At 45.3% G+C, this 24,632-nt stretch overlaps 1 protein-coding gene across 48 annotated transcripts in view; it reads left to right on the top strand.

Annotated features, from left to right (window-relative positions):
• Window positions 1-24,632, top strand: part of TTC23 (tetratricopeptide repeat domain 23) — a 140,294-nt gene that overhangs the window by 91,158 nt on the left and 24,504 nt on the right. For 45 of the 48 annotated variants that reach the window (XM_081551275.1, XM_081551259.1, XM_081551253.1 and 42 more), the window contains one exon: window positions 15,148-15,253. In XM_081551275.1, coding sequence (XP_081407401.1) covers window positions 15,148-15,253 — 106 coding nt within the window. Of the gene's footprint in view, window positions 1-15,147; window positions 15,254-17,446; window positions 18,642-24,632 lie in introns of those variants that run through there. The other 3 variants (XM_081551290.1, XM_081551291.1, XM_081551289.1) reach the window with 1 other exon arrangement.

Genomic DNA, 24,632 nt, shown 5'->3' with positions numbered 1-24,632 from the left:
ACATGGACGGATTTGATACAGATTTATGGAGAGTAGAAATGATAGGACTGGGAGGTGCACAGATGTTGGGGGGGGTGGTTAGGGAGATGGGGAGGGATCCAGCTTTAGACCAACTTTCTTTCTGTGGCTGGTCAGGACATTTACTATGCAAAAGAACACTGGTAGATTTGAAATTTTTTGTTAGTATCAGTAATTCTGAATATTCTTATAAAAAACTTTTTTCTTTCCTTGAATCATTTGCTGGTGTAAATTTCCAAAAGTTAAACTGCTGGCAGGTAAAGCATAAATATTTTATACTTCTTGATTTTTATTGACATTCTGCCAAGGGGTTGTTTTGATTTACCTGGCCACCAGAAATTTGCTTTTCTTTGCTCTTAATTGAGCTACTTTTACACCAACTTTGTCAACATTTTGTATACTATTTTACGTAACATTCAGAAAACTAAAATCATGGCATCCAGTCTTCTCGGCAAATAGATGGGTAAACAATGGAAACAGTGAGAGACTTTATTTTGGGGGGCTCTAAAATCACTGCAGATGGTGACTGCAGCCATGAAATTAAAAGATGCTTACTCCTTGGAAGGAAAGCTACGACCAACCTAGAAAGCATATTAAAAAGCACAGACATTACTTTACCGACAAAGGTCTGTCTAGTCAAAGCTATGGTTTTTCCAGTAGTTGTGTATGGGTGTGAGAGTTGGACTATAAAGAAAGCTGAGCACCGAAGAACTGATGCTTTTGAACTGTGGTATTGAAGACTCTTGAGAGTCCCTTGGACTGCAAGGAGATCCAACAAGTCCATCCTAAAGGAAATCAGTCCTGAATATTCTTTGGAAGGACTGATGCTGAAGCTGAAACTCCAATACTTTGGCCACCTGATGTAAAGAACTGACTCATTGAAAAGAGACTGATGCTGGGAGAGACTGAAGGCAGGAGAAGGGGATGATCGAGGATGAGATGGTTGGATGGCATCACTGACTTGATGAACATGAGTTTGAGCAAGCTTTGGGAGCTGTTGATGGACAGGGAAGCCTGGCGTGCTGAAGTCCATGGGGTCGCAAAGACTGAGCGACTGAACTGAACTCCCAATTTACAAATTTTATTAATTTAAATCTTTTCTAAGTCCATATACCCTCAATGTTTCCCGACCAGCCCTTCCCTCAAAGATCTACTGAGGACAGACCTGCCCTCAAAGTCTCAGCTGCACCAGTTCCTAAATTTCAAAGAAAGAAATCAAGATATACTCAGAGTATTCCCGCAAGGGCCATCACCCCTTACAAAATTCACTAGAGTGAAAAATGCCTTCTAAGACCCAGTAGTATGCATTGCAAAGGTTTGAGCGTGGTTTACACATTCCTCAAACTTTGTTTCCTAGGATACTAGAATCTCATGAGCGTTCACAGGTCTGTCCAGAAAAGGTGAATTCAGGAATATTAAGATTGGTATGGGGCCATATTCTGTTTTGTCAGTTAGCCCAATACTGTCCTTCTTGGCAATTTTTTCCTGCTCCAATAAAAATACAGTTCATGATCAAGTACTGCACTTAGTTGTCAAGGACTCTGGTCTTCTGTAATCTAAACAGTTTCTCAGCTTGTCATTGTCTCTTAATGACAATGACATTTTTGAAGAATACAGGTCAGTTATTTCATAGACTGTGCCTTAGTTTGGGTTTATCTGATGCTTCCTCCTGGCTAGATTCTGACAGTGCAAGCCCAGCTAGAATGCTACAAAATGACATTATATTTTCTTGGGGTATTGTATCTGGAGGCACATGAAATCCATCTGTCCTTCATTGGTGACATTAATTTATCTCCCAGTGATGTGTGTGCTACTTCACTGTATAATAATGATTTTTCTGTTTGCAGCCAATAACCATTCTGTAAAGAGATGTTTTTAAGACTATGTAAATATCTTACTCCTCTTTGAAATGTCTCTCTAGGTTTAGCATCCATTGATGAGTCTTTCACAAGCTAGTCTTTACCATGATGGTTGCAAATCAGTGATTTTTCCGTCTGTCATTCTATGTACATTTATCAGTTGAAATGTCTCTCCCTCTTCTCACCAAGTTATCTATTTGTTGTGTGCATATTTGCTTTTTTCACCTAACAATACATCCTGCAAATCACTTTATACAATTCATTTAAATCTTCTTTATTTGTTATACAGATGGATAATACTCTAATTTATGTACATACTATAGTTTTTTAAATAGTTTATGTTTTGGCATTTAAGTTGTTTTTGTTCAGTGACTAAGTCGTGTCTGACTCTGTGACCCCATGGACTGCAGCACACCAGACTTCCCTGTCCTTCATTTTTGCTCAGACTCATGTTTATTGAGTCAGTGATGCCATCCAACCATTTCATTCTCTGCTGCCCCCTTCTCTTCCTGCCTTCAGTCTTTGCCAGCATCAGGGTCTTTTCTAATGAGTCAGCTCTTTGCATCAGGTGGCCAAAGTATTGGAGCTTCAGCTTCAGCATCAATCCTTCCAGTGAATGTTCCGGGTTGATTTCCTTTAGGATGGACTGGTTGGATCTCCCCGCTGTCCAAGGTACTCTCAACAGTCTTCTCCAGCACCACAATTTGAAAGCATCGATTCTTTAGTGCTGAGCCTTTTTTATGGTCCAACTCTCATATCCGTACATGACTCCTGGCATTAGGTTAGGTTCCAACATTTTGTAAATAAAAATAATGCTGTAATGAATAACCTTACACATATGTATCTTTGTATTGTTGGAGTTGTATCTTCAGAGTAAATTCCTAGAAATGGGGCAGAAAGGGAGCATACGCTGGTAGTTTTGTAGGATATTGCCAGTTGCCTTTCACTGGGCTTCTGCCACTGTATTGCCATCAGCAGTGTGTAGGGGTGCCTGTCTCCCCACAGCCCCTTTCAAAAGAGTGTATTGTCAAGCTTTTGAATTAGTTCCCATCTGATAGCTGAGAAGTGATATCTCAGTATAGTTTTAATCTGCATTTCTCTTATTTAAAATGGAACTGAATATCTTTTCATATATTTAAGGGACTTCAGTATATTTTTGTGCACTTCCTTTTTTGTGAATTATTCATATTATTTGTCCACTATTTAATAGAATTTTTATCTAGTTTGCCTTAACAGTTAAAATTTCTTTATAAATTATACTATCTATGTGTCATAAATATTTTCACCCAATTTATCGTTTGTGTCTTAATTTTGTGCATTTAATTGAGATAATTTACATATCATAAAACTTACCCTTTTAAAGTGTACAATTTAGTGGTTTTATTATACTCACAAAGTTGTACAACCAGTACTAGTATCTAATGGCGGAAATTTTTCACCACTTTAAAAGAAACCTTGTGCCCATTAGGAGTCACTCCTGTTCCCTCCTCTTCCCACCCTCTGGCAACCACCAGCTAATCTCTGTCTCTGTGGATTTGCCCATTATGGGCAGTTCATATAATATGTGGCCTTTTGTCTTTGACTTCTGTTATTTAACATAATTTTTACAAGGTTCATTTGTGTTTAGCATGTATCAGTACTTCATTTCCTATTTATGACTGAATAGTACTCCTTTTGTTTATATTCATCAGTTGACTGACATTTGGGTTGTTTCCACTTTATGGTTATTACGAATAATGTTGCTATTAACATTCATATATAAGGTTTTCAAGGGTGTATATTTTCAGATCTCTTGTGTATAAGTCTAGGAGTGGAATTTTTGGATCATGTAGTAACTCAATATTTAGCTTTTTGAGGAACTGCCAAAGTATTTCCCAAAGTGACCTCAGCATTTTACATCTCCACGAGTAATGAATGAGTTTCACTTTCTCCACATCCTTACCAACCTTTGTAATTGTCTGTTTTATTTTAGCCATCCTAAAGAGTGTGAAATGATATCTCACTGTAGTTTTGATTTGCATTTCTCTAATGACTAAAGATGTTCAGCATCTTTTTATCTGTTTACTTGGCTATTTGTTTATCTTCTTTGGAGGTATGCCTATTCAAATCCTTTATCCATTTTTAATATAGTTATTTGTCTTTTTATTGTTGATTTTAAGGGTTCTTTGTGTATTCTGATACTAGACACTAGACCCTTATGATATATGATTTATGAAACTTTTCTCCTGTTATGTGGATTGTCTTCTCACTGTCCTGATAGAGTCCTTTGAAGCACAAATTAATTATGATGACATTCAATTTATTTTTGGTATTGTTGTTTGTGCTTTTGACATCACATCTAAGAAGCCATTGCCTAATTCACATTCATGAAGGCTTACGTCTATGTTTCCTTCTGAGAATTCTATAATTTTAGCCCTTACATTGAAGTCTTTGATTCATTTTGAGTGAAGTGTTTATATGATATGAAGCAGGGGTCTAACTTCATTCTTTTGTATGTGGATTCTCAGTTGTCCCAGCACCATTTATTAAAAGGATTATTCTTTCATCATTGAATTACCTTGGCACCCATGTTCAAGTCAATTGACCAAGAATGTAAGGATTTATTTCTAGTCTTTAAATTCTATTCCATTGAGCTGCATGTCAATTCTTATGCCTATATCACAGTCTCAGTTGTTGTTGTTTTATAGAAGTTTATGGATATTATGAACAACACTACTATGAAGATTCAAGTACAAATTTTGTAGTAAGTTTTGAAATCCAATAAGTGTGAAATCTCCAACTTTATTATTCTTTTTCAAGATTGCTTTGGCTATTCTGGGTCCCTTATGTTTTCATATGAATTTTAAGATAAGCTTTTTCTTTCCAGTTTCTGGAAAGAAAAAAAAAAAGGAAACAGCTGGGATTTTGATAAGGATTACATTGAATCTATATTGCAATTGCAAAGTATTGACATCTTAACAGTATTAAGCCTTTTAATATGTAAAATCCATAAATATCTCTTATTTATTTATGTCTTAATTTCTTTCAACCATGTTTCATAGTACCAGTTTTGTACTTCTTTTGGTAGATTTATTCTCAAGTATTTTGTGGTTTTTTATGTTATTACAAATGAAAGTATTTTCTTAATTTCCTTTTCTTACTGTCCATTGCCTGTGCATAGAAATACAAACGATTTTTGAGTATGTTCACTTTGCATCCTGCAACCTTTCTAAACTTGTTTATTAGCTCTAATTTGTGTGTGTATTTATGTTTTTTTTGCCATGCAGAAGTTTTCTTAGAGCTTTCAAGTTCTCAGTCTTTCCCTTTATTACATTTAGATTGACTCTGAGAAGAATCTCCCTTTATCTAGGATATGGAAGAATTCACTTCTTTTTTGCTGTGCTGGGTCTTCATTGCACTGTGAGGGCTTTTCTAGCCGTGGTGCTTGGGCTTCTCATTGCAGTGAAGATTTCTCTAGTTGTGGAGCACAGGCTTTATATTGCACAGGCTCAGTAGTTGCAGTTCATGAGCTTAGTTTCCCTGCAGAATGTGGGTTCTTAGTTCCTTGATCAGGGATTTAACCCGTAACCCCTGCATTAAATGGCAGATTCTTAACCACTGGACAACCAGGGTAGTCCTCATTTATTTTTATAGTACTTGTAAAGTTTGATAGGTGACTTTTATTGTTGTTTATGCTTGAAATTAATAAAGATTAGTGAGTATTGAAATAAATACTTGCCTATGATCATTAAAAAGATAGCTTTATGAGGTCAAGGTAGCATTTGGATTTGAATTGACAGATGAATAGATAAAGAAGTTGTGGTACATATATACAATGGAATATTACTCGTCCATAAAAAGGAATGAATGTGAGTCAGTTGAACTGAAGTGGATGAACCTGGAGCCTGTTATACAGAGTGAAGTAAGTCAGAAAGAGAAAAATAAATGTCATATATTAATGTACTTGTATGGAATCTAGAGAAAGGTACTGATGAACCTATTTGCTGGACAAGAATAGAGATGCAGATGTAGGGAACGGACTTGTGGACACAGCAGGGGACGGAGAAGGTGGGACAGATTGAGACAGCAGCACTGACATATTTATACTATCGCCTGTGAGGCAGAGGCTAGCGGGAGACTGCTGTATAACACGGGGGGCCGAGCCCAGGGCTCCTGATGACCTAGGGGGTGGGACGGTGGGAAACTGCTGTATAACACGGGGAGCCGAGTCCAGGGCTCCTGATGACCTAGGGGGTGGGACGGTGGGAAACTGCTGTGTAACACGGGGAGCCAAGTCCAGGGCTCCTGATGACCTAGGGGGTGGGACAGTGGGAAACTGCTGTATAACACGGGGAGCTGAGCCCAGGGCTCCTGATGACCTGGGGGGTGGGACAGTGGTTGGGCTGGGAGGGAGGCTCAAGAAAGAGGTGATATATGTACACACACACACACACACACACACACACACACACACACACACTCTTATGGCTGATTTGTGCTGTTGTACAGCAGAAACCAACACAACAGTGTAAAGCAATTATCCTCCAATTAAAAATAATAATGAAAAGATGGCATTGAATTTGAAATCAGTAAACCAGCCACTGGGTTGGAGTCTGACACTTCTGTTTACCAGTTGTTTGATAATACAAGTCATTTAGTCTTAAAAACTATTAAAGACCGTATCCACTTCACAGAAGAGCCCAAAGAGTCACAATGGAAAGTCCTTTGTGAACCAGTTGGCATGTTGCCAGTATGAGCTACTTTTATTTATTAATAGTAATTGTTAAACACTTATCAAGACTCCCCTTTTCTTTGGCGACTTTTCCTAAAATACAGAAAGGTACAGTGTGGCCACAGCTTTCCAAGGGAGCCCATGCCTAAAAGCCATTTATTAATTACACACAAAGAAAGCAGGTTTTGTTATTTCCCCTCTTATTTTTTCACTCTTCATTCCTTTGGAATGAGAGAAACACGCAGGGAGAAAAGACCTTTTATTTTCTGTAGAATGTAGAAGAGTTCCAAAGTATTTTAGAACATAGCCCATTAAAATGGAGAGAAATAAAGCAGCCCCACAGAGCCATCCCAGAGGGACTGATGAAAGGGCTGTCATCGGTCGGCAGGTCCTCCGCAGCAGCGTTCTGTGAGGAAACCAAGCAGGCATGGCTGTTTCTGAAGCTCTTCAAGGCAGATTTTGGCACTAGAACCTTGTTTTCCTATCCAGGAGAAAAATTACAGAATTTCTTTTATGTGAACAAGAACATGGCTGTGGGTGTGTGCTTTCAAGGGGTATAAATTAACACCACACTAGCTTGGACTGCTTTTTCACATCTCTGACACTAAAATCGTGTATATCTCTTTTTAGTTTTCAGGGCAGCTCTGACACTCAGTAATCCCCAAATTTAGAGAACTTTGATTTGCAAAGTATGATGAAATAATTTATCAGTTTTTCTACCAACGACAGAAAATCTGGGTTCAGGTTCCTGCTCTGGGTGAGTTATTGGCCTCGGTCAGGCCTTGCTGGTGGCTAATAGGTGCTCACTTGTGGCTCCTGGCAGGTGCAGACTATTAAGTAAATGGCAGCACTTCTTACTGGCTCTTGTTAATTGCTGTGTATTTGCTATAAAGTGAAATTATTATAAATAATCAGAGTGCTATTTTTAATTTTCAAAATCTCTAACAACATTAGCCTATGTTTTAAAAAATTAGAAAGGAAGTGTGCATGCATGCTCAGTCGTGTCTGACTCTCTGGCCCCATGGACTGTAGCCCTCCAGGTGCCTCTGTCCCTGGGATTCTCCAGGTAAGAATACTGGAGTGGGTTGCCATTTCCTCCTCTAGGGGATCATCCTGATTCAGTGACCAAATCCCAGTCTCTTGAGTCTCCTGCATCGGCAAGTGGATTCTTTACTACCACCCGGGAAGCCACAAAATGAGAAAAGTGGCAGAATGCAATTATGATTTCAGACATTGTAAACCTTTTCTAAGAATGATGTAAATCCAGGTGCCATACTGCTGCTTTTGAAAAAAAAACAGCTATTTTTAATTAAAATGATAATGCTTTTTATAAAAAAAAAAAAAGCCATACAGAAAAATACAGAGAAATGGGCTACACACCGTCTCAGCCTGCCCCATCCCAGAAGTAGCCGATGTTGACACTTGTTGAGCATTTTTCCTCTTCATGTGTGCAGATGGGTATAGATTGAGAGACAGAGAGAGGGAGAAAAATAGATTGATAAACTTGACAGCATAAAAATGAAAAACTTCTCCACAACAACATACCATAAAGTTAAGAAATAAATGTCAATGAGGGGAAAACATAGAAAGAGTTCTTATAAAATCTAGATGAAAAAGACAACTCAATAGAAATATGGACAAAAGACAGAAAGAGACATTTTACTGAAGAGGGAATACAAATGGCTGATAACCATCCAAAAATAATCCCCAGCATCACTTGTTATTAAAGAAATGCAACTTAACTGAGGAGATGCCAAGGAAGTTTGGTGACATTCCATGATGGCAGGGGTCAGGGAAGCAGACATACTTGTGCACTGCCGGTAGGACTGGGTATCGACACCATTTGGGGGGGAAAGCAATTGACATTCCTCTCCAGTTTTATAACACCCTGACCCTTTGACCCAGTGATTTCCCTTCTAAAAGTTACCTAACACATAGATGCGCACAAGTCTGCAAAGAAACAGGGTTATTGGCAATAGTAAAAAATTAGAAATACCCATAAAATCCATTAGTAGGAAACTGATTATGAAGCTATGATCTGTCCATGGGATGGGATACTATAGAGCCACTAAAGAGAATGAGATGGATGTCTGTGTTCTGACATGAAAGGTGCCAAAGTGTATGCTTAATTTAAAAAGGCCAGATGTGAACCAGAATGTTCTTTCAGTCAATGACCAATTAAACATGACAATGTGCTGGACACGGTGTTAGGTCTGGGACTATGATGGAAGGTTCGGTTGTCAGAGGTCTTGCTCTCAAGAAGCAGCCTAGTGAGTGAGATAGACCCTAGTGAAGAATCACACAGGAGAATGTAAACGTACCAACGTGAAGGTGCCACCAGGAGAGGTACCAGATGCTGTGAGAGCTCCCTGGGGGCAGCCTGACCTGACGTGGGATCTGATAATGAGACACCCCAAAGGATGAGGAGAGGAGCCACTGTGGTGAGAGCCCCAAGTGGTGGCAGAAGGTGAAGCTGAGCTGAGAGGGGGGCGGGGCCAGGCTCTGATCACGTGTGTGTGTGTGTGTGTGTGTGTGTGTGTGTGTGAGCACATCAGAGTTTCTGACAAGATACTAACAACTGTTGGTAGTGAGTAAGCTATTAAAAATCAGACTGGAAATAGGGAGTAAGCTATTAAAAATCAGACTGGAAAGAGGGTGAGGCTTAAAAGACACAAAGAACAGGACATTTAAATTTGTAATTGTTTATTCTTTTCTGCCACTTAGAATTTTTTAAAAATTATATGCAGGTACTACTCTTATAATTTAAAAATCTAGTTAAGTTTTAAGAAGACACACACAACCAAAAGGAAAAAAAAGTAAGGCCCCAACATGTCTATTTTGGTGCTAACTCTTACAGCGAGTAGGGCCTGTTCTTCCCAGCCTTTTGGAGGAGCTAAAATTGACAACTGGAAGGCTGCCACAGAGCCTTTCTCTGACTATTAAAAGAAACTGGCTCAGTCCGGGACTCTCAGAAGTTGAGTTTTGAATGCCCTCTGCACCCAGTCACTCCTTGCATCTACTTTCCTGCAGGGATTCCCAGCTCCATGTCTTTTTTTAGCCAAAGCCCCCCAGCGGCCTCAGTCCCCTGTGGTGTGTGTGGCCATGGAAGACCTCCCTTCTGGGCAGAGATGGGAGAGGAAAGGAAGTGGCACCCTTGGACTTCAACGTGACTCTGTCTTGCACAAGGATGACAGCCCAAAGCTGAAGCAGGGGATGGCCAGCTCTGGCAGAGCGGAGAGAGAAGGCTATGCACTTTCACAGCTGGTCAGTTATAAAAGCAGCAGCAAGCTCACACTTCGTGCTGACAAGTGGACTTGAGCTTCTGTTGAATTAAGGCACAAATCTGAATCAAAGCATAAACGGAGACACGTGATAGAAGGCACTGTAACGTCTGCTCCATCCACTGTCCACTGCCTGACCCCTGCAGGTGTCCCTCTTTGATTAGTGCTCAGAATTCCATATGCTGACAGGTCACTCTTCCGCCACTCAGTCTATTCAGTTCTGGGCTGAGTCTACTCTTTAGCAACTATTTCTCTGACTCTTAATAGTTCTTCATTATGTTGACTTGAAAATCGCCTTTCTGTGACTTCTGCCCTCTTGATGACCAGGTGTTAGATGAGCAAAACATGCAATTTGAAATCCCAGGCCTTAGTTTGAACCCTTGTTCTGTCATCAGCCAGCTACATAACCTTCAGACAGTCGTTTATTCTCCTCGAGACTTCATTTTTCCATCCTTAAATAAGGCAGTTAGCATCACTCTCCCTGGTCATTTTGAGATTAAGTGGAGCCAGTGTACATCAGTGTTAGCTCTCTCAGGCCCTCCCTACCCCTGCCCTCAGCTGTACTGAGAGATCCTGGCAATTACTGTTTTCCTCTCGGTAAGTGTTCTCATCTCCAGGGTAAAGAGATCGGTTTAAGTCCACAAACATGCTTTGAGCTACTCAAGTGCTCTTCACTTTGCTGTGGGAGAGATTTCGCTCTGAGTCATGGATTCCCCTAATTATTATCAAAAGGAGAAGAGAAGAAGGAAAGAAGAAGAAAAGAAGCTCTCCCTCCTCCCCAAGAATTGGAGCTCCACACTCGGAATGAACCCAGTGTTTTAAGTTGAATATTCATATGATGGGGTCTGCCTGCATAAATAGAAACATCCTTTTTACTAGTCATCAAGTTTTCTCTCCAAAAACTATCACACATTTTCCAAATCCGTGGGGACAGGCCCAGTTAGATAAGAGTCTGCCAGCCCTGGCTCTGGCTGTGTCTATTGACAGCTGGATTGGCGCTGAGGAAACGGTGGTTTCCCCAGAAACACACAGGAGGACCAAAATGCAACAGCTGCTCTGTACCTTGCCAGGCCTTGAGGCGTTTGGTCTCATGAATGAGTTTTTTCGTTTAATGACCTTGCTCCATATGGTACATTAAAGATGTTTTTGTTTTTAACCCAGGACGACATGCTAGAAGCTGAAAAGATTTAAGAATATTAAATATTCCTCCTCAGCCTCAAGATGACAGTTGATAAACATGTAATCATAAGATATCAAAAACAGCAAAGGATAGGAGGAGAGGTGCAAGCCCCGGGCTGCTTAATAAAAAACGAGGAAGAGAGAGCACAGTCAAGCCGCAGGTCCCCAGCGGGCCAGTACTAGGGCCTCTGTATAAAGCCGGGGTGGCAAGCAGGACTCCTCTAACTCTGTTCCCTCCAACATTTGTCCTTGCATGCTCCAGATGTATGTAACAGGGGTATTTATATTATCTTAGCAAACAAAGCATTGCTCCAGAATTGCGAACAGTGACTTAGTTTGGGAAGATTGGGTAATCTAATCACGAGCTCTGTCAACTTCCCCTGTGCTCGCTCCCTCAGGAGGCCACCTGCCTGGTGTGATACTGTGCTTATCAAACTGTGTCACCCCAACATTCATGCTCCAAGGAGGGTCTTTTGGGGGCGGCTGGATGGAAGCAGCTGGGTGGGCTTCTCTAACTTCAGGACCCTCTCCAACTTCTTTAGACCCTCTCCACCTGCTTCAGTGAGAGCAGCTCCACTCTTACCTGCCTTGTATGTTATAAAACCATGGACGATTCTATTTGGACTTAAAGGCACTTAAAGGCATTCTTTTGCTTTAAAATCAGAAACATGGAAAGCAGTGGCATCATGATGTTTGAATCCTTTTGTAAGTTGCTTTTCCACTCAATGATGTGTTTTTGAAATGTAACCATGTTAATACACGTAGATAGAGTTCAATCTTGTATGAATAAACCACATCATATTCGTTCCCCTGCTGATGGGTATTTAGATGGTTCCCCATTCTTCATGATCTCAAAATATTTCTTCAGTGGAGTTGAGGGCATTTTCCGTATAGACACTGATGGATGGTGCCCTCTAAGCTAGACCAGAAGGGAAGGGACAGTGGGTAGATAGTGAGATGTGGAGAGTGGACAGAGGAAGAGAAGCTGCACGGATGTGGTAAAGTCAGGATGCCCCAACAATCAGACAGGCTCTATGAACTGTGGGATCCAGAGGTGGCACAGATCATGGGGGACTGAGTGGCCAAGGATGGGGAGGAAAATGAGCCTGTCAAAGCCCCAGAGCTGAGGTGTTAGCTGGGTCATTCACTGAGTGTTTTAGTTTCCTCTGTCAGCTCCACTCTGCATCCCTCTCTATGCCCACTAAGCACCGTGTCTGTGGCTGCCTTACCCTCTGCCTGGGAGTCACGCGGCCTTGGCCTTGGCAGAAGAGAGCCCAGTGCAGGTGGGCTTCATCCCTCCACCAAAGGCCCCGGCTCCCTCCCCTGTAACTCATCTTTCCGGTTCCAGCAAACGCTCCCTCCCTTTCTTTCCCTCTGATGGTAAAACAGCCTGTTTGGGGTCCTCTACTCTCTTCCTTAGGTTTCCTCTATGCAAAGGGTCATTTTATTAGCTTCTTTCCCTTATTCATCTGTTAAACGGAACTATCCCTTTCTTGCCCAATAGCTGCAGACCAGTCTTATGGAGATCCCTGAAAATGATGACAGAGGAAGGGTGGAGAGGAAGGTAGTGAGCCAGAACCCTGGTGTGGGGCAGTGTCTGAGTTTAGGTAAAATCAAACTGCCCCACATTTTTGTTATTCATTTGTAAGTGCCTTTAAAACCGAAAGCTCTGCCTAATTTTTGTGTGAATTCCTAGTGTTTGAGTAATATGTGGCATGCAAAAAGCATTTTATAATTAAGATAAATTGAATTGAATAGGACTGAATTAAATTAAGCTGAATTGTTCTGAATAAATGAGATACTAATGTGGCACATTTTAAACATCATGGGTTCCCTTCTCCACTGCCCTCACACCCTACTCCAGCATATGGCTTTTAGAAGCTTCATGAACATCAAATAACAAATTAGATCAGACACTGAGTTTCTGAAGTAAATAATGAACACTAAATGTTCACTTATGTTAGCATCTTATATAGAAAGACATTGAAGTTATGAAGATTTTGTGATACATTCAGACCCCTGTTAAGATTTCAGGATCCACTCTCTTGATGCTGTGAGCATTTTTGCTCATGGAAAACTTTGCATCCTGTTTCCAAGACAAAAAGCAACTTAGCTCTCAGAACATGTTAATTATTCATTTGAAAGTAATTTTGATGGACTCACATCTTTTGCATTGACTTGAATTATAATACCGAGTGGAAACAAAATATGAAATCTTTTTGAATTTGAATTTGAGCTTTAATCAATCTAAAATATTGTGTGTAAAAGCTTTGTAACAACATGAGTTAAATGTCTCCTAGCAGCAGAAAGTGCTCTCCTCACCCTCTGGATTGTAGAGATAGTAAACTCGGGGAAAAGACAAAGTAAACATGATCTATTAATATTTGCCTTGGGGGCAGGGCAAGCTTTTTCTCTTGTTTTTTTTAATTTCCTGAGCATTGAACATTTGATTCTCTCACTCTATCCCTCTAGCTCCAATTTGAAAAGCATTTCCAGTCAGAACTTCAGGCCACCTTGAGGATAATGACTAATTATGGTTTGCCAAAATCACACATTCAGTTTATTTATATCCTGTAATTTAAAAAGTCATTTTAAAACAAAAGCTATTGTTAGTATTTACAAATATGAAATTCTGATTCTCCTAACACAGCAATAAAAGTTATTACAAACAATCTTGATGTGGAGTAACCTCATCATAAGAAGTCTAGATCTAGTAACTCAGTAGGTTTTAATATATGACAAACGAGATAACAGTCTAGAATCTACCATGATTATCATCTCAGAAATGCATTTAGCTGGTAGTCAGAGGAGCAAGTCTCTCTGGCTTTGCTGTCTCACGCTTGCTCTGGACTAGAAGATTCTAGCACTCTGGCTTTATGTAGTCTAAGATTTAGGCTGTACTTTAATTCTCTTTCATTTGTGATATCAATTTGAATATTTTTGACAACTTGTATTATCCTCATTTTATAGATGAAAAAATTGAGGTTGCTGAGTGGGTGATTTGCCCAAGATATTTCATAGCTAATAAAGCATGGCGGTAAGACTCAGACCTTGATACTCTGCCTTCAGATTTTCTGTTTCCACCATGTCATGAATGCTGACATTCCTCCTGCCTGGCGCACACCGCCCTGAGCATCCTGATTCCCTCAGCTTCCAGGAGCTATGACTGATTCATGGGATTATTGTTTGTTTGCTTAAGCTCTTTTCATTTGAAGGGATGCATTTTGTATTTTATTTGAAAGAATTTTATTACTTTATGCTCATAATATCATGTGTGCGTGTGTACTAAGTCACTTCAGTCCTGTCCGACTCTTTGCAACCATATGGACTGTAGCCCTCCAGGTTCCTCCATCCATGGGATTCTCCAGGCAAGAATACTGGAGTGGGTTGCCATGCCCTCCTCCAGGGGATCTTCCCGACCCAGGAATTGAACCAGCGTCTCTAATGTCTCCTGGATTGGCAGGCGGGTTCTTTACCACTCACGCCACCTGAGAGCCCCATAATATCATCAAGTGGTTCTTTTCCATTAGAGAATTTTTAAATGGGCTTCGTTTTCAAGGAATTGAGCTGTTTACCGAGCTTGGGCAATTCCCGTGGGCCGGTTCGCTGAGGAGGTTGTCAGATGGGCTTGGGAGACCAAGCGTGAGGATGGGGTGAGGGCTTCGGGGGGTGAGGCTGCTGACACTGGGGGTAAGTCCCCCTCTCTGGACTGGCCAGTGGGTAGGGGGCTGTGCTTGCCCACTTCTGCAGCAGTGGCACTTTTAAATTCATCTCCTTCCTTCTGGAAACCCTCCCCCTTCTTCTACTGACAATGCACTCATGGGAGGATAGATTTTTAAATGATTTATTTAGAAATAAGTCCTGGCCACAGCATCAAGCCATCCGGACTCAGCGTCCAGGGCTTGGTACATTCTCTCTCCACTGCACGATGCTTTTAAAATCCAACTCTCCCCCGAGTTGATTGTGCTTCCACATAAACTGTATTGTTTAGGTTTCTGGAAGTTTCCTTGGCTTTCTGCTTATCGGTGCAGGAAGTTTGTTCCCTGCCGCCGCTGCCAAGCATGTAAGCAAACATGTTTCTTCTTCTTCGTGACAACAGGCGCATCTCATCGTCCTGAGAGGAAACCCGTCTCGAGAGGAGGCAGCCATGTCTGCACACTCCGTCGCCTGTGCCGCTGTCGCTTCCAGGAGGCCTGAGCACCACGGTGAGAGCCAGCGCGAGCCTTTCGCGGGGGCAGAGGCGAGCTCCCCCCCTCCCTCCCGGCCCCTGCGCCTCGGCCTCGTGGGCGCGCTGCCTTTGGCAGGGGTGAACGGGCAGAGGGAGCTGTGACAGTCACTTCAGAGAGCCTTCTCGGTTAGGTCCACCAGAGTCCTTTGGTTTCTAGCCCTTTTCAGCCTTCTAAACTTGTACTCTCAAACACAGCAAATCCAAACGTAGCTATCAGAGCTGCAGAGAGTTCATGCTGGGCTTACAGGGAGGCCTGCTGGGCTTTCAAAGGTGATCTATTTTTAAAGATTGTTGTGGAGCTACTGTGGCAACAGATCTGGCCTGTTGAAACGCCAGCCTTCAGACTCTCCCAGGGCTGAGCTTTCAATCAGGATAAACTTACACGTCTTCAGGATTCCAAAAGGAGGTTGCCACTTATGAGTCATACAGTTTTTCTTAGCCCCACATAATAGGTAGAGCGGTCAGCTTGAGAGGTTTTTAATCTTCCATCCCAGGCCCAAGCATACAGTATGTCTCTATTGATGGAGAACATGCTATCCTAATGACATTTTCTTGGTGTTGGCCAGAATATTCAGAAACAGAGTATGATTCATAAAGAAGACCCGAGGTGTATTCCAAGATGTCAGATAAAAATACTTATCCACTATAGGAAAATAAGGTCCAGTGTGGCATCAAGCTGGAAGTCAACATTTGGAAGGCTTGAGGCTGAGGTTCTGGGAGCAGGCGCTGGGCTCAGATGAGAAGGCTGGTAGCGGGAAGATGAAGGGGGCACCTTGGGAGCAGACTGGTCTGCAGAGGTCCCTGGGCCGGGCAAGGGCTCCTGTCCTGGGAGGAGCTGGGGAAGGGGGTCTGTCTGTCCATCTCCCTTAATGATCCCTCACGCTGGTCTCCGGGAGCTTTGCGCACCTTTTCAGAGCTGGAGGATAGGGAAGGCAGACACCCTTTCTCATTCTCACTCCCTAGAGCACTCCACACCTCCACCAACTTCCAAACTTGCAGAAAGCCAACATTTTCACCAACCTGTTGGTGGCTAATTTTCCCTTAATAGGCAAGAGAACCTTCCATGCCACAAGTGTTAATAGGATACTTAAAATGCAAACAGGCTAGAAACCCCTAGATTAGCAGGAGTCACAAATCTACATATCCATAGGGACCAGGTAAGCAATCCGAGTGAAGTGGATGGTCCTTAGAAGCCAGTAGCAGCAGCAGCATAATTATAATTGGCAGCTAACCATTGGCTGTAATCTGAGAGATACAATAGGGAGTGGTGAGGACTGTGACAAGCTGGAGAAGCCTGTCCCCTGTCCAAAGTGAGCAACTGTTGTTCAGCTGTAGCCCATTACTGTCATGTGGAAGGCAGGCTTTTATCGGCAGGTCTGCTTTTTCAAGAGAAGGCAGAAATCTGAAGTTTTATGTGAAATCAATGCATAGTTGGTGGTAACTAAGTCAAATATGTTTCAGACTCTGAAGGAGGCAAAACAAATGTGGGGGGCTAGATCCCTAACTTCTGACCTGGGAGCATGAGATATATTTTTTTCTAAGTTTTCCAGTCTAAATACGGTGTTGATATAGCCTCCCCTGTAAATTGAGGATGCTACTAATACCTACTAGATACAGATAATTGGATCTGTGAAAATTGAATGACCTCACTTAGTAACAATAGCTACATACATATAGTATGTAGTGTCACGGTGCTAACCGAGTTAACAAAGGTAACTTACCACAGCTCCGTGAGGTTGATACAAGTCCCCAGGTCTCAGATGGAGAAGCTGAGGCGTGGAGGGTTAGGTAATTTCCCAAGAGCCATAGCTGGGGGATGTAGACTTGAACCCAGCCTCTTGACCCCCCTGCCGTATAGCAAGGACTGGCACTGCACATGCCTTTTCCCTCCGTCCCCCTCCCCCACTCACACCTGCCAAAGACTGGGTGGCTCTGGGGGGAGCGGACGTGAGAAGAGCAGGGCAGCCCAAGGAGGCCCGCCCAGGAGCCCACACTGGCCTCAGCCCCGCTTCTGCCCTGTGTCTCAGGGCGGCTCAGACCACGTGGTGACCCGCACCAGGAAGCCGACTTGCCTGTCAGTGTCTGAGATGTTGGAGGAGGGTGAGTAGGGAAGGAGAGACGCAGACTTGCCCGGGAGCAGGGAGTTGGACAGTTGCAACTGGCTTTGCAGGTTAGGAAGGGGGTCACTTCTGCCTGAGGCCTGGAGGAATGGCTGCTTGAAACACTGACCCACGGAGACCCCAGGAGCCTGGAGCCAGCAGGAATCTCAGCAGCATCATATTAACAACAATGACAGCAGCAGTAGCAAGCGCCGTCGATTGCAGGTGCTGGCGCTCTCACCAACATGCCCGTTTCATCCTAACAAGCCTTGAAGGCGGGACACAACCCCCCATTTCACAAAGGAGATTACCCAGCCAGCTTTCCACACCGCCAGCCCTGTCCATACTCTCTCTACTCACCACTTTACCCAAGAAGGACAAAGCCCCAGTCCGCCTGAGGAGGCTCCCTTGTCAGACTCGGCTTCCACTGATCAGAGGACACTCGAAATGTCTATGACTTGACACTGGCAGGAAGAGTCCACCTGAAAGCAAGGAGGAGGCCGGGCAGAGATGCTGTCGGCTCAACAGATGCTGTGCAGCAGCAGCAGGAAGCCCTGGAGCGGGGGCAGAGAGAAGCCCAGCCCTCACCCCCAAGGCCTCAGACCTCAACCCGAAATGGGTGCATCAGAAGAGCCAAAGCAGAGAGACTCAAGCTCATTCCTACTGTGTTAACAGGCTTGAGTCTGCTGCCATGGGAACCTGTGTTTCCTTGATGGAGAACTTGGGGGGGAGACTGGACAATGACCTAGCTGGCTGCTGCTCAGATCGTTGGTCCCAGTCTTACCCACGAGTGCCTAAGCTCGGCCTGGGCCCCAAGGGGGCGACCGTGTTAACACATATGGACTCGGCATCCCCCCAAAAAGCAGGAGTGAGTGGGTCCCCCCTTCCAGCAGGAGCCGCAGCGGCAGTGGGTAGGTGCCTCCCCACCGCCTTTCAGGGCACCTGGGTTTCATTTCTCTGCTGTCCCCTAACACACAGCCGACACAGTGATGAGGAACCCACCCAGGGCTGAGGCTCTCCAGGCCTCTGCTACCTCCAGCAAGGGGAAAGGAAAGGAGAGAATTTGGAAGTGATCTCTGACAGCTAAGCGAGGGCCCGGCCTCCCCACCCAGCTCTCACCCAGGCAGGCCTCTCTGGCCTGGACTTTGGTCACTTGTGGTTTGGAAGTCCCAGTCGGACCCCCTGGGAGCAAATCCATACCTTCCACTGAGCACCGAGGAGCTCAGCTCTACTGTCCTATGTGTAAACTTGTCTGTGCTGAGTACAGTTTGTTTGTTTGTTTTTAAAAGAATCGTCAATGGGGGGAAATGTCTCATTTGGGGATTCTCCATAGCTGCTTGCTGAATGCCCATTGAAGGCATTGCCCTCCAAGAAATGAAACGTCACTGGCCAAGAAGCCAGTGTGTTTCTGGCTCCACACTCAAACGAATCCCTTTGCTCTGTGCCTTCCTGCATTCCTTATGCAGACAAAACTGCCCTAGAAGTCACGAAGGATTGTCATTGCATAAGGGCTCCCAATTCAGGCTAGCAAAATGTCACTAACCTGAGCCTGGCCAGCTTCCCAGAGCAGCCATAGACAAACTTGGTATGAACAGTTCTCCCAGCCCTGCTGAGCGTCAGGACATTGGCCTTGTGTTTATAACTCTTCTCCTAAAGGATATTAAAATGAAATGGGCTGAAGCCAAGTACATTTTAGTGTAAACCTTTGAGAGGCAGAGCCCGCTGAGCTCGGGTGGCCTTGTTTGGAAGAGGCCCCATGTGGGGCCTGGGCCTGGGAGCTCTGTCGGTTTCAGAAACAACAGGAAAAGACGGGCTACGCCCCTGCCCACCTTGGGGAGGGGGTGGGACCCCCAGTTCTCGGCTCTGTGGACAGACTCACGGGCGTGTCTCCCCAGCCCTCTCTCATCCTGACGTCCCCCCTCGTCTTACACAGTAGTCAGGAAATACATGGGTATCTAAAGGTGGGCTCTGCCTCTCCGTGAAGTCCCCTGACTTTTACCTTCCACGGTCACCCCTTTGCTCAACTCATCCTCCTGTGGCCTGCCGCTCAGCGTTGCCCGTGCCAGGCCCTGCCCCACCTGAGGCCCACTCCCTACTCCCTGGGTTACCGGTGCTCCTTGAGCTCCGTGTGTCTCAGAGAGGCTGGGAGTCAGGCCGTCTCTGGCACACACACACCCAGCTCCAGCAGGCTCCCAGCTGGTAACGCGGCCGCCCCGGAGCAGCCACGGCCAGCGGCCTTCCCCTGCCTGTGGCCATGCTTGGCGGGCCCTGCTGCCTCCATCTCCCACCTCCAACCCAAGGCCCCCGACCCGCTGCTGGCCACCCCCTCAACTCTCCCTTCCTCCTCAGTCTTCCCCCCTGCCAAGCCCTGTGTGCCCTCAGAGACCCTTCCTCAGCTCCTACCCAGGGCCCATTTCTCAGTACAAAATGCCCAGCCTCTCTGAGCCTGGCACCCGAGCACCCCAAGCAGGTGTCAGCTCCAGCCTGCTCAGCACCCCACAGGCCGGATGGGGAAGGGAAGGGGCAGAGAGAGCAGTGGGTGAGGCCGGAGAAGAAGAGGGGCTAGCAGGACCCCCTCTCAGAAACCTCTGGAAGGCATCTTAGAGCACAGCCCATCTAGAGGACTGGGCCTAGACAGAGGCCATGCGCTGCCCACCTGACCACCCTCCAGGTCAGACAGAGCGTGGCTCTGCGGGTGCTCTGTCCTCAGAGGTCCGGGGAGCCCCAGAGCCCCAAAGGTGGGGCAAGTGCAGGCTGCAGGGGTGGCAGCCCTTGAGGCCGGCAGAGAAGTAGAAGGGATGGCCTTTTTCACCCTGAGTCTGTGCTGTTGGTCTCTTCACCGAGGTACAACCTGTGGCAGAACTGAAACCTCATCGAGCTTTCTCGCAAACAACATTTCCTCTGTGTGCCTGAGAAGGAAGCCCGCGGCTTTACCCCTCTCCTCGGGAGGATGAAACACTCTCTGATGACCACTTCTGTGAGGCGCTCGTGTTTCACTTAGTGCTAGCTAATGAGTTATGTCCAGAACTTCTTGGGAAAGCTTAAGTTATTAATACTCTGACTTGACTTCAAAACATATGATCAGGGCAGCTTATGGAAATCACATATACTTCACCAAGACAAGCCACTTGGGCAGCAGGCCTGAGGCTGCTGGACACCTGGGTGGCCCTAAGCGGTGTTGGAGGAGGACGGTCCTGGCCCACTTCTGGTGGTGAGGACATCGAGGCCGGCAGTCCCCATGGTGACAGCCCTGCCAGGACCTGTGGGCCCCAGGAGCTGTGCAGACCAGCCTGCCTCCATCTTGGTCACCTCACTCTGCTGGTGCAAACCTGTCCCCCAAGATGGCCATGGACTTCCAGGGGCCGCGTGGCTCAGCACCAGCAGGTCTGAGGCGTCTCCCAGACGCCCGGGGACGATGTCCCTCTTGAAGGTGATCTTTCGGTGTGGAGAAAGCCTGTCTTGGGCTTCGTCTGTCCTCAGAAAACCCTGTGCCCCCACCCCGAGGCTGGTGGGTGGTCTCAGGGCAGCTGCCTGCACAGGGCCCCCAGCAGCTCCCAGCAGGGTCTAAATGGGTTCAATCTGTTTGTCTGCTGGGTGTTGGCACTCCTCTGGGCTAATAGCAGGCTAAGATTTGAGATTTTCCATTTTCAAATTCCCTGGAGTCCTTAAAGCTTTTGTAGTTGGTGCAGAGTACAATTTCCCAAGACTATTACAAAGGATAATTGTCACATTATACACCCAGGCCTCTCTCATAATGAAAGCTGTCCTTACTGTTCCAACTCTTGCCTTTGAACAGCCTCTAGAAAATGAGCCCAGGGCTACCAGAATTTATTTTAATTAAAAACCTTCTGACCTCTAGGGTGCCAAATCATAACCCCACTTTCCTCCTGCTCTTTGAATGGAGCCCTGTTTTTTTTCATCTCTGTATGAACACACAGATGGAACAGAGTCTGAAGGTGCCTCTGGGAGACACTAAACCAGCCTGCCCACTGGGCCACACTTCCCCCTCACCCTAACTTGCACACAGCCCCAACATCCTGCGGGCTGAAAATGGGAGACGTTCGTGGCCTTGGAACACCTGTGCCACTGGGGCTCAGATTTATAAGCTAAGTCATGGCCCTATGCTTTAGAAAGTGACCTCATCCCTTGCTGAGGCCACCTAGCATCAGGTTGCCGCGGATTCTAGAAAAGCTTTTTAAGCTTAGCAATGGCCATGTGTATGATTGCTGAAACTGTTAGCTCCTTGTGAACCCACACCCAGCATCAGGCACAAGGCCTGTGCCAAGAAGTGGCATCCCACCCCAGGGGCTGTGCCCTCCTGTCCCTCTGGCAATGCCACTGTCACTTGCTCTAGAAGGACCTCTGAGGGGATGCCCACTCCTGGGAGAACCAGCTCTGCCTCTCAGGGAGTCGGTCCTTAGGGGTAGTAGGGCAAATTTTCTCTCCCCTCAGAGACTAATCATGGGGTTCATGGTTTAGAACGCTAGTTTGGGGGATGGGGGAAAATAAGTCAGGGTTTTGCAGTAACGGAACTCTCCTATATCCCAGGTAAAAATAAAAGTAGTTTCAAATTTACAGACAGGGAAGGCGCCCACAGTGTGTGGCCTGGACTTTCCACTGTTGCCGAGTCCTCGGCTCTTCTCACATGCAGCGTCCTGACAGGATGCCCGACTTGTGGTCAACTTGTACGTGACAACAGGTGTCAGAGAGCCCACTCCCTGGCCCTGCCGCTGCTGACTAGAGGCTCCCAGGAACAGAATTAGGAGCAACACGGACCTGTTGAGGAGCCGAGGACTCTGAAAAGGAGAAAGAGAAGCAGCAATTTTAGGAGCTGACACCCGAGGGCAGATTCTCAGACAGGGCCCGTCTCACCGCAAAGCCCGGCTTTCTTCCACTTCAGTAGCTACTGTGGCCTCGGTTTGAGTAATAAATTCCTTCCTTCCCCCCAACCCCTTCCTTCCTCCCTTGCTTCCAGTCCCTCTTCCAGAGATCCAAAGGTGCTAACAAGCGTTCTCTTTGGAAAATGTGACTGGGCCTCCCTGAGTTAGAGCCTGTGAGCTGTTTACGCACCAGTATGACTTACGCCAGTCGACTTCCTTTCTCCCAGAGCCTTGTGAGGTCAGCTACACGAGGGAAGGGACAGGCGCCGCTCAAGTCTGGGACCAGCCCAGATGGGATGGTTTTCTGAGGGGGAGACGGGTCAGCATGTGATTGCCCGGGACAGGACTTTATGAGGGGCTGGAAAGCGAGAAGGCGCAGTTATGTCCACCTGTGTCTGGAAGACCAGCTCCTTACCCAGGAAGGGAGGGGAACACTCCCCATCCTTTTTGACCTATTCCTTTTTCTGAACCTGGCACTGCTTCTGCAAAAGCCTGGGTCAGAAACTCAGTTCTTACCCATGCGGTCCTGCCTCCTTCCCATGCCCTTCACATCTGCTCATCTTTAGAGTGAGGGTTCATCTCCGGGGAACAAGGCTGAGACTCAGAAAAACCTCTCCTCTTCAAGAATGGCTCAGTTACAGTCTCTGGTTAATTTCCAGTTAAACAGAAACTAAAATATCAACAGTACTCCATTCTTGAGTAGACTTGTTAATTTTTAGACATGGAACATACACCTCTGTAATCTTTTAGAATCAACAATATAAACACCACATCATCTCCACATTTGCTGTCTTCAGATTATCAAAGTAACCAAAATAGATACTTAGTTCGAACATTTAATCTGTAATATATTCTCCCATGAGTCAACAAAGACTAAAGTGATATAACATTTTTCATATACAGTAGTCAAATTTTCTTCTACCAAGAAAAAAAATTTGAGTACTACTTTAGAAGTCCATCTGCTGGTTTGGCAGTGGACAGACCCCCACCCCAGTGAAAGAATGGAGCAGGGACCTCAGCTCAGTAGACTTCTGTCTAGTTTCAAAGCCTGGGGCCAGCTGACCTCCCTGAAAGGCAGCACCTCCCAGCCCAATTCTCTGTCTGACGACCAATACTTCTATCTGACAACCGCATAGACCTTCAGCAGAGAAAATCTTGCAGATAAATGAAGCTTACTTGTTTTCAGACCTAAGTTTTCTTTAGGTTGCCTAGATTCGATAGACACATCTCCCAAGTGTTTGCTTCTCTCCTTTCCACAACAGATCACTTGGGATGTACTTGAATCATTTCCAGAAACCTACACTTCTCATTGTGAATTTCAGAGCTGTTCTCCAGTTCTCGAGGTGTATGGAGCCATTTATGTGCACTCTTCAGGCCTTTGGACCACTCTGTCTGTTTTCATGGCAGTGTTCTGTCCTCTCCATGTTCCTCTCTGCTCCCAGTCTCCCCGCTGGTTAGCCTAGCATGGATGAGGGAGGCCCATAGCCACAAACTGTCCCTAAAACTAAAATTTTCAACATTTCTTGAGCACTGGCTAGGTGTCAGGCATGTCATCAGTTATCTGTGTGCATTAACCCATTTACTCCTTACAGCAACCCTATAACAGAGGCGCTAGCATAAAAGTTCCTCTTTGAGGTGAGAAGCCTGAGGCCAAGCCTGGGAGGTGCACAGCCAGACGCAGCAGAGTTGGGCCTGAGGGCAGGCAGCATCTGACCTCTGGGGCCTTTCCTCCTTTCCACTTGCTTCTCCGCCTCCTGGGACAAGCACATCCTGCCCAGGCTAGCCCCATCCATCCGCCTCCGTGAATTCTAGAGCAGTGCATTCCTCTTTGGAAGTACTGCCGTTCACATCAGAATATGAGAAAAGTTAATCCATGGGCCCACTCTCTGGAAAAATATTAAAATAGACAATACGCTGTCCTGTCTAAGGGCTTCTCTGGTGGCTCAAATGGTAAAGTGTCTGCCTGCAATGCGGGAGACCTGCGTTTGATTCCTGGGTTTGGAAGATCCCCTGGAGAAGGGAAAGGCTACCCACTCCAGTACTCTTGCCTGGAAAATCCCATGGACAGAGGAGCCTGGTAGGCTACAGTCCATGGGGCCGCTAAGAGTCCAACATGACTGAGTGACTTCACTTTCTTTTTTTCTTCTTTCTTGTCCTGTCTAATCAAGAAAATGGGGAGAAAGCACAGAAACAAAATTAGAGGTGATAAAGGGAAAATAATCAAATACAGAGGAAGTCTGAAGAAGCTAGAGCTGACATTTTACCTTTTTGCTCATGTGTATTTGTGCTACACAGTCCACACTACATTTCCAAATGGAAATGTCAAGTAGACCTTGTATGTATGGGTCATAATCTGCCTCAGCAAACTGCGTGCTCG

This window comes from Giraffa tippelskirchi, chromosome 12, assembly GCF_054371585.1.
Source record: "Giraffa tippelskirchi isolate mGirTip1 chromosome 12, T2T-mGirTip1v1.2.pri, whole genome shotgun sequence".
Classification (NCBI taxonomy): domain Eukaryota; kingdom Metazoa; phylum Chordata; class Mammalia; order Artiodactyla; family Giraffidae; genus Giraffa; species Giraffa tippelskirchi.
The sequence above is the reverse complement of the archived record's forward strand: the minus strand, read 5'-3'. Positions and strand labels throughout refer to the sequence as shown.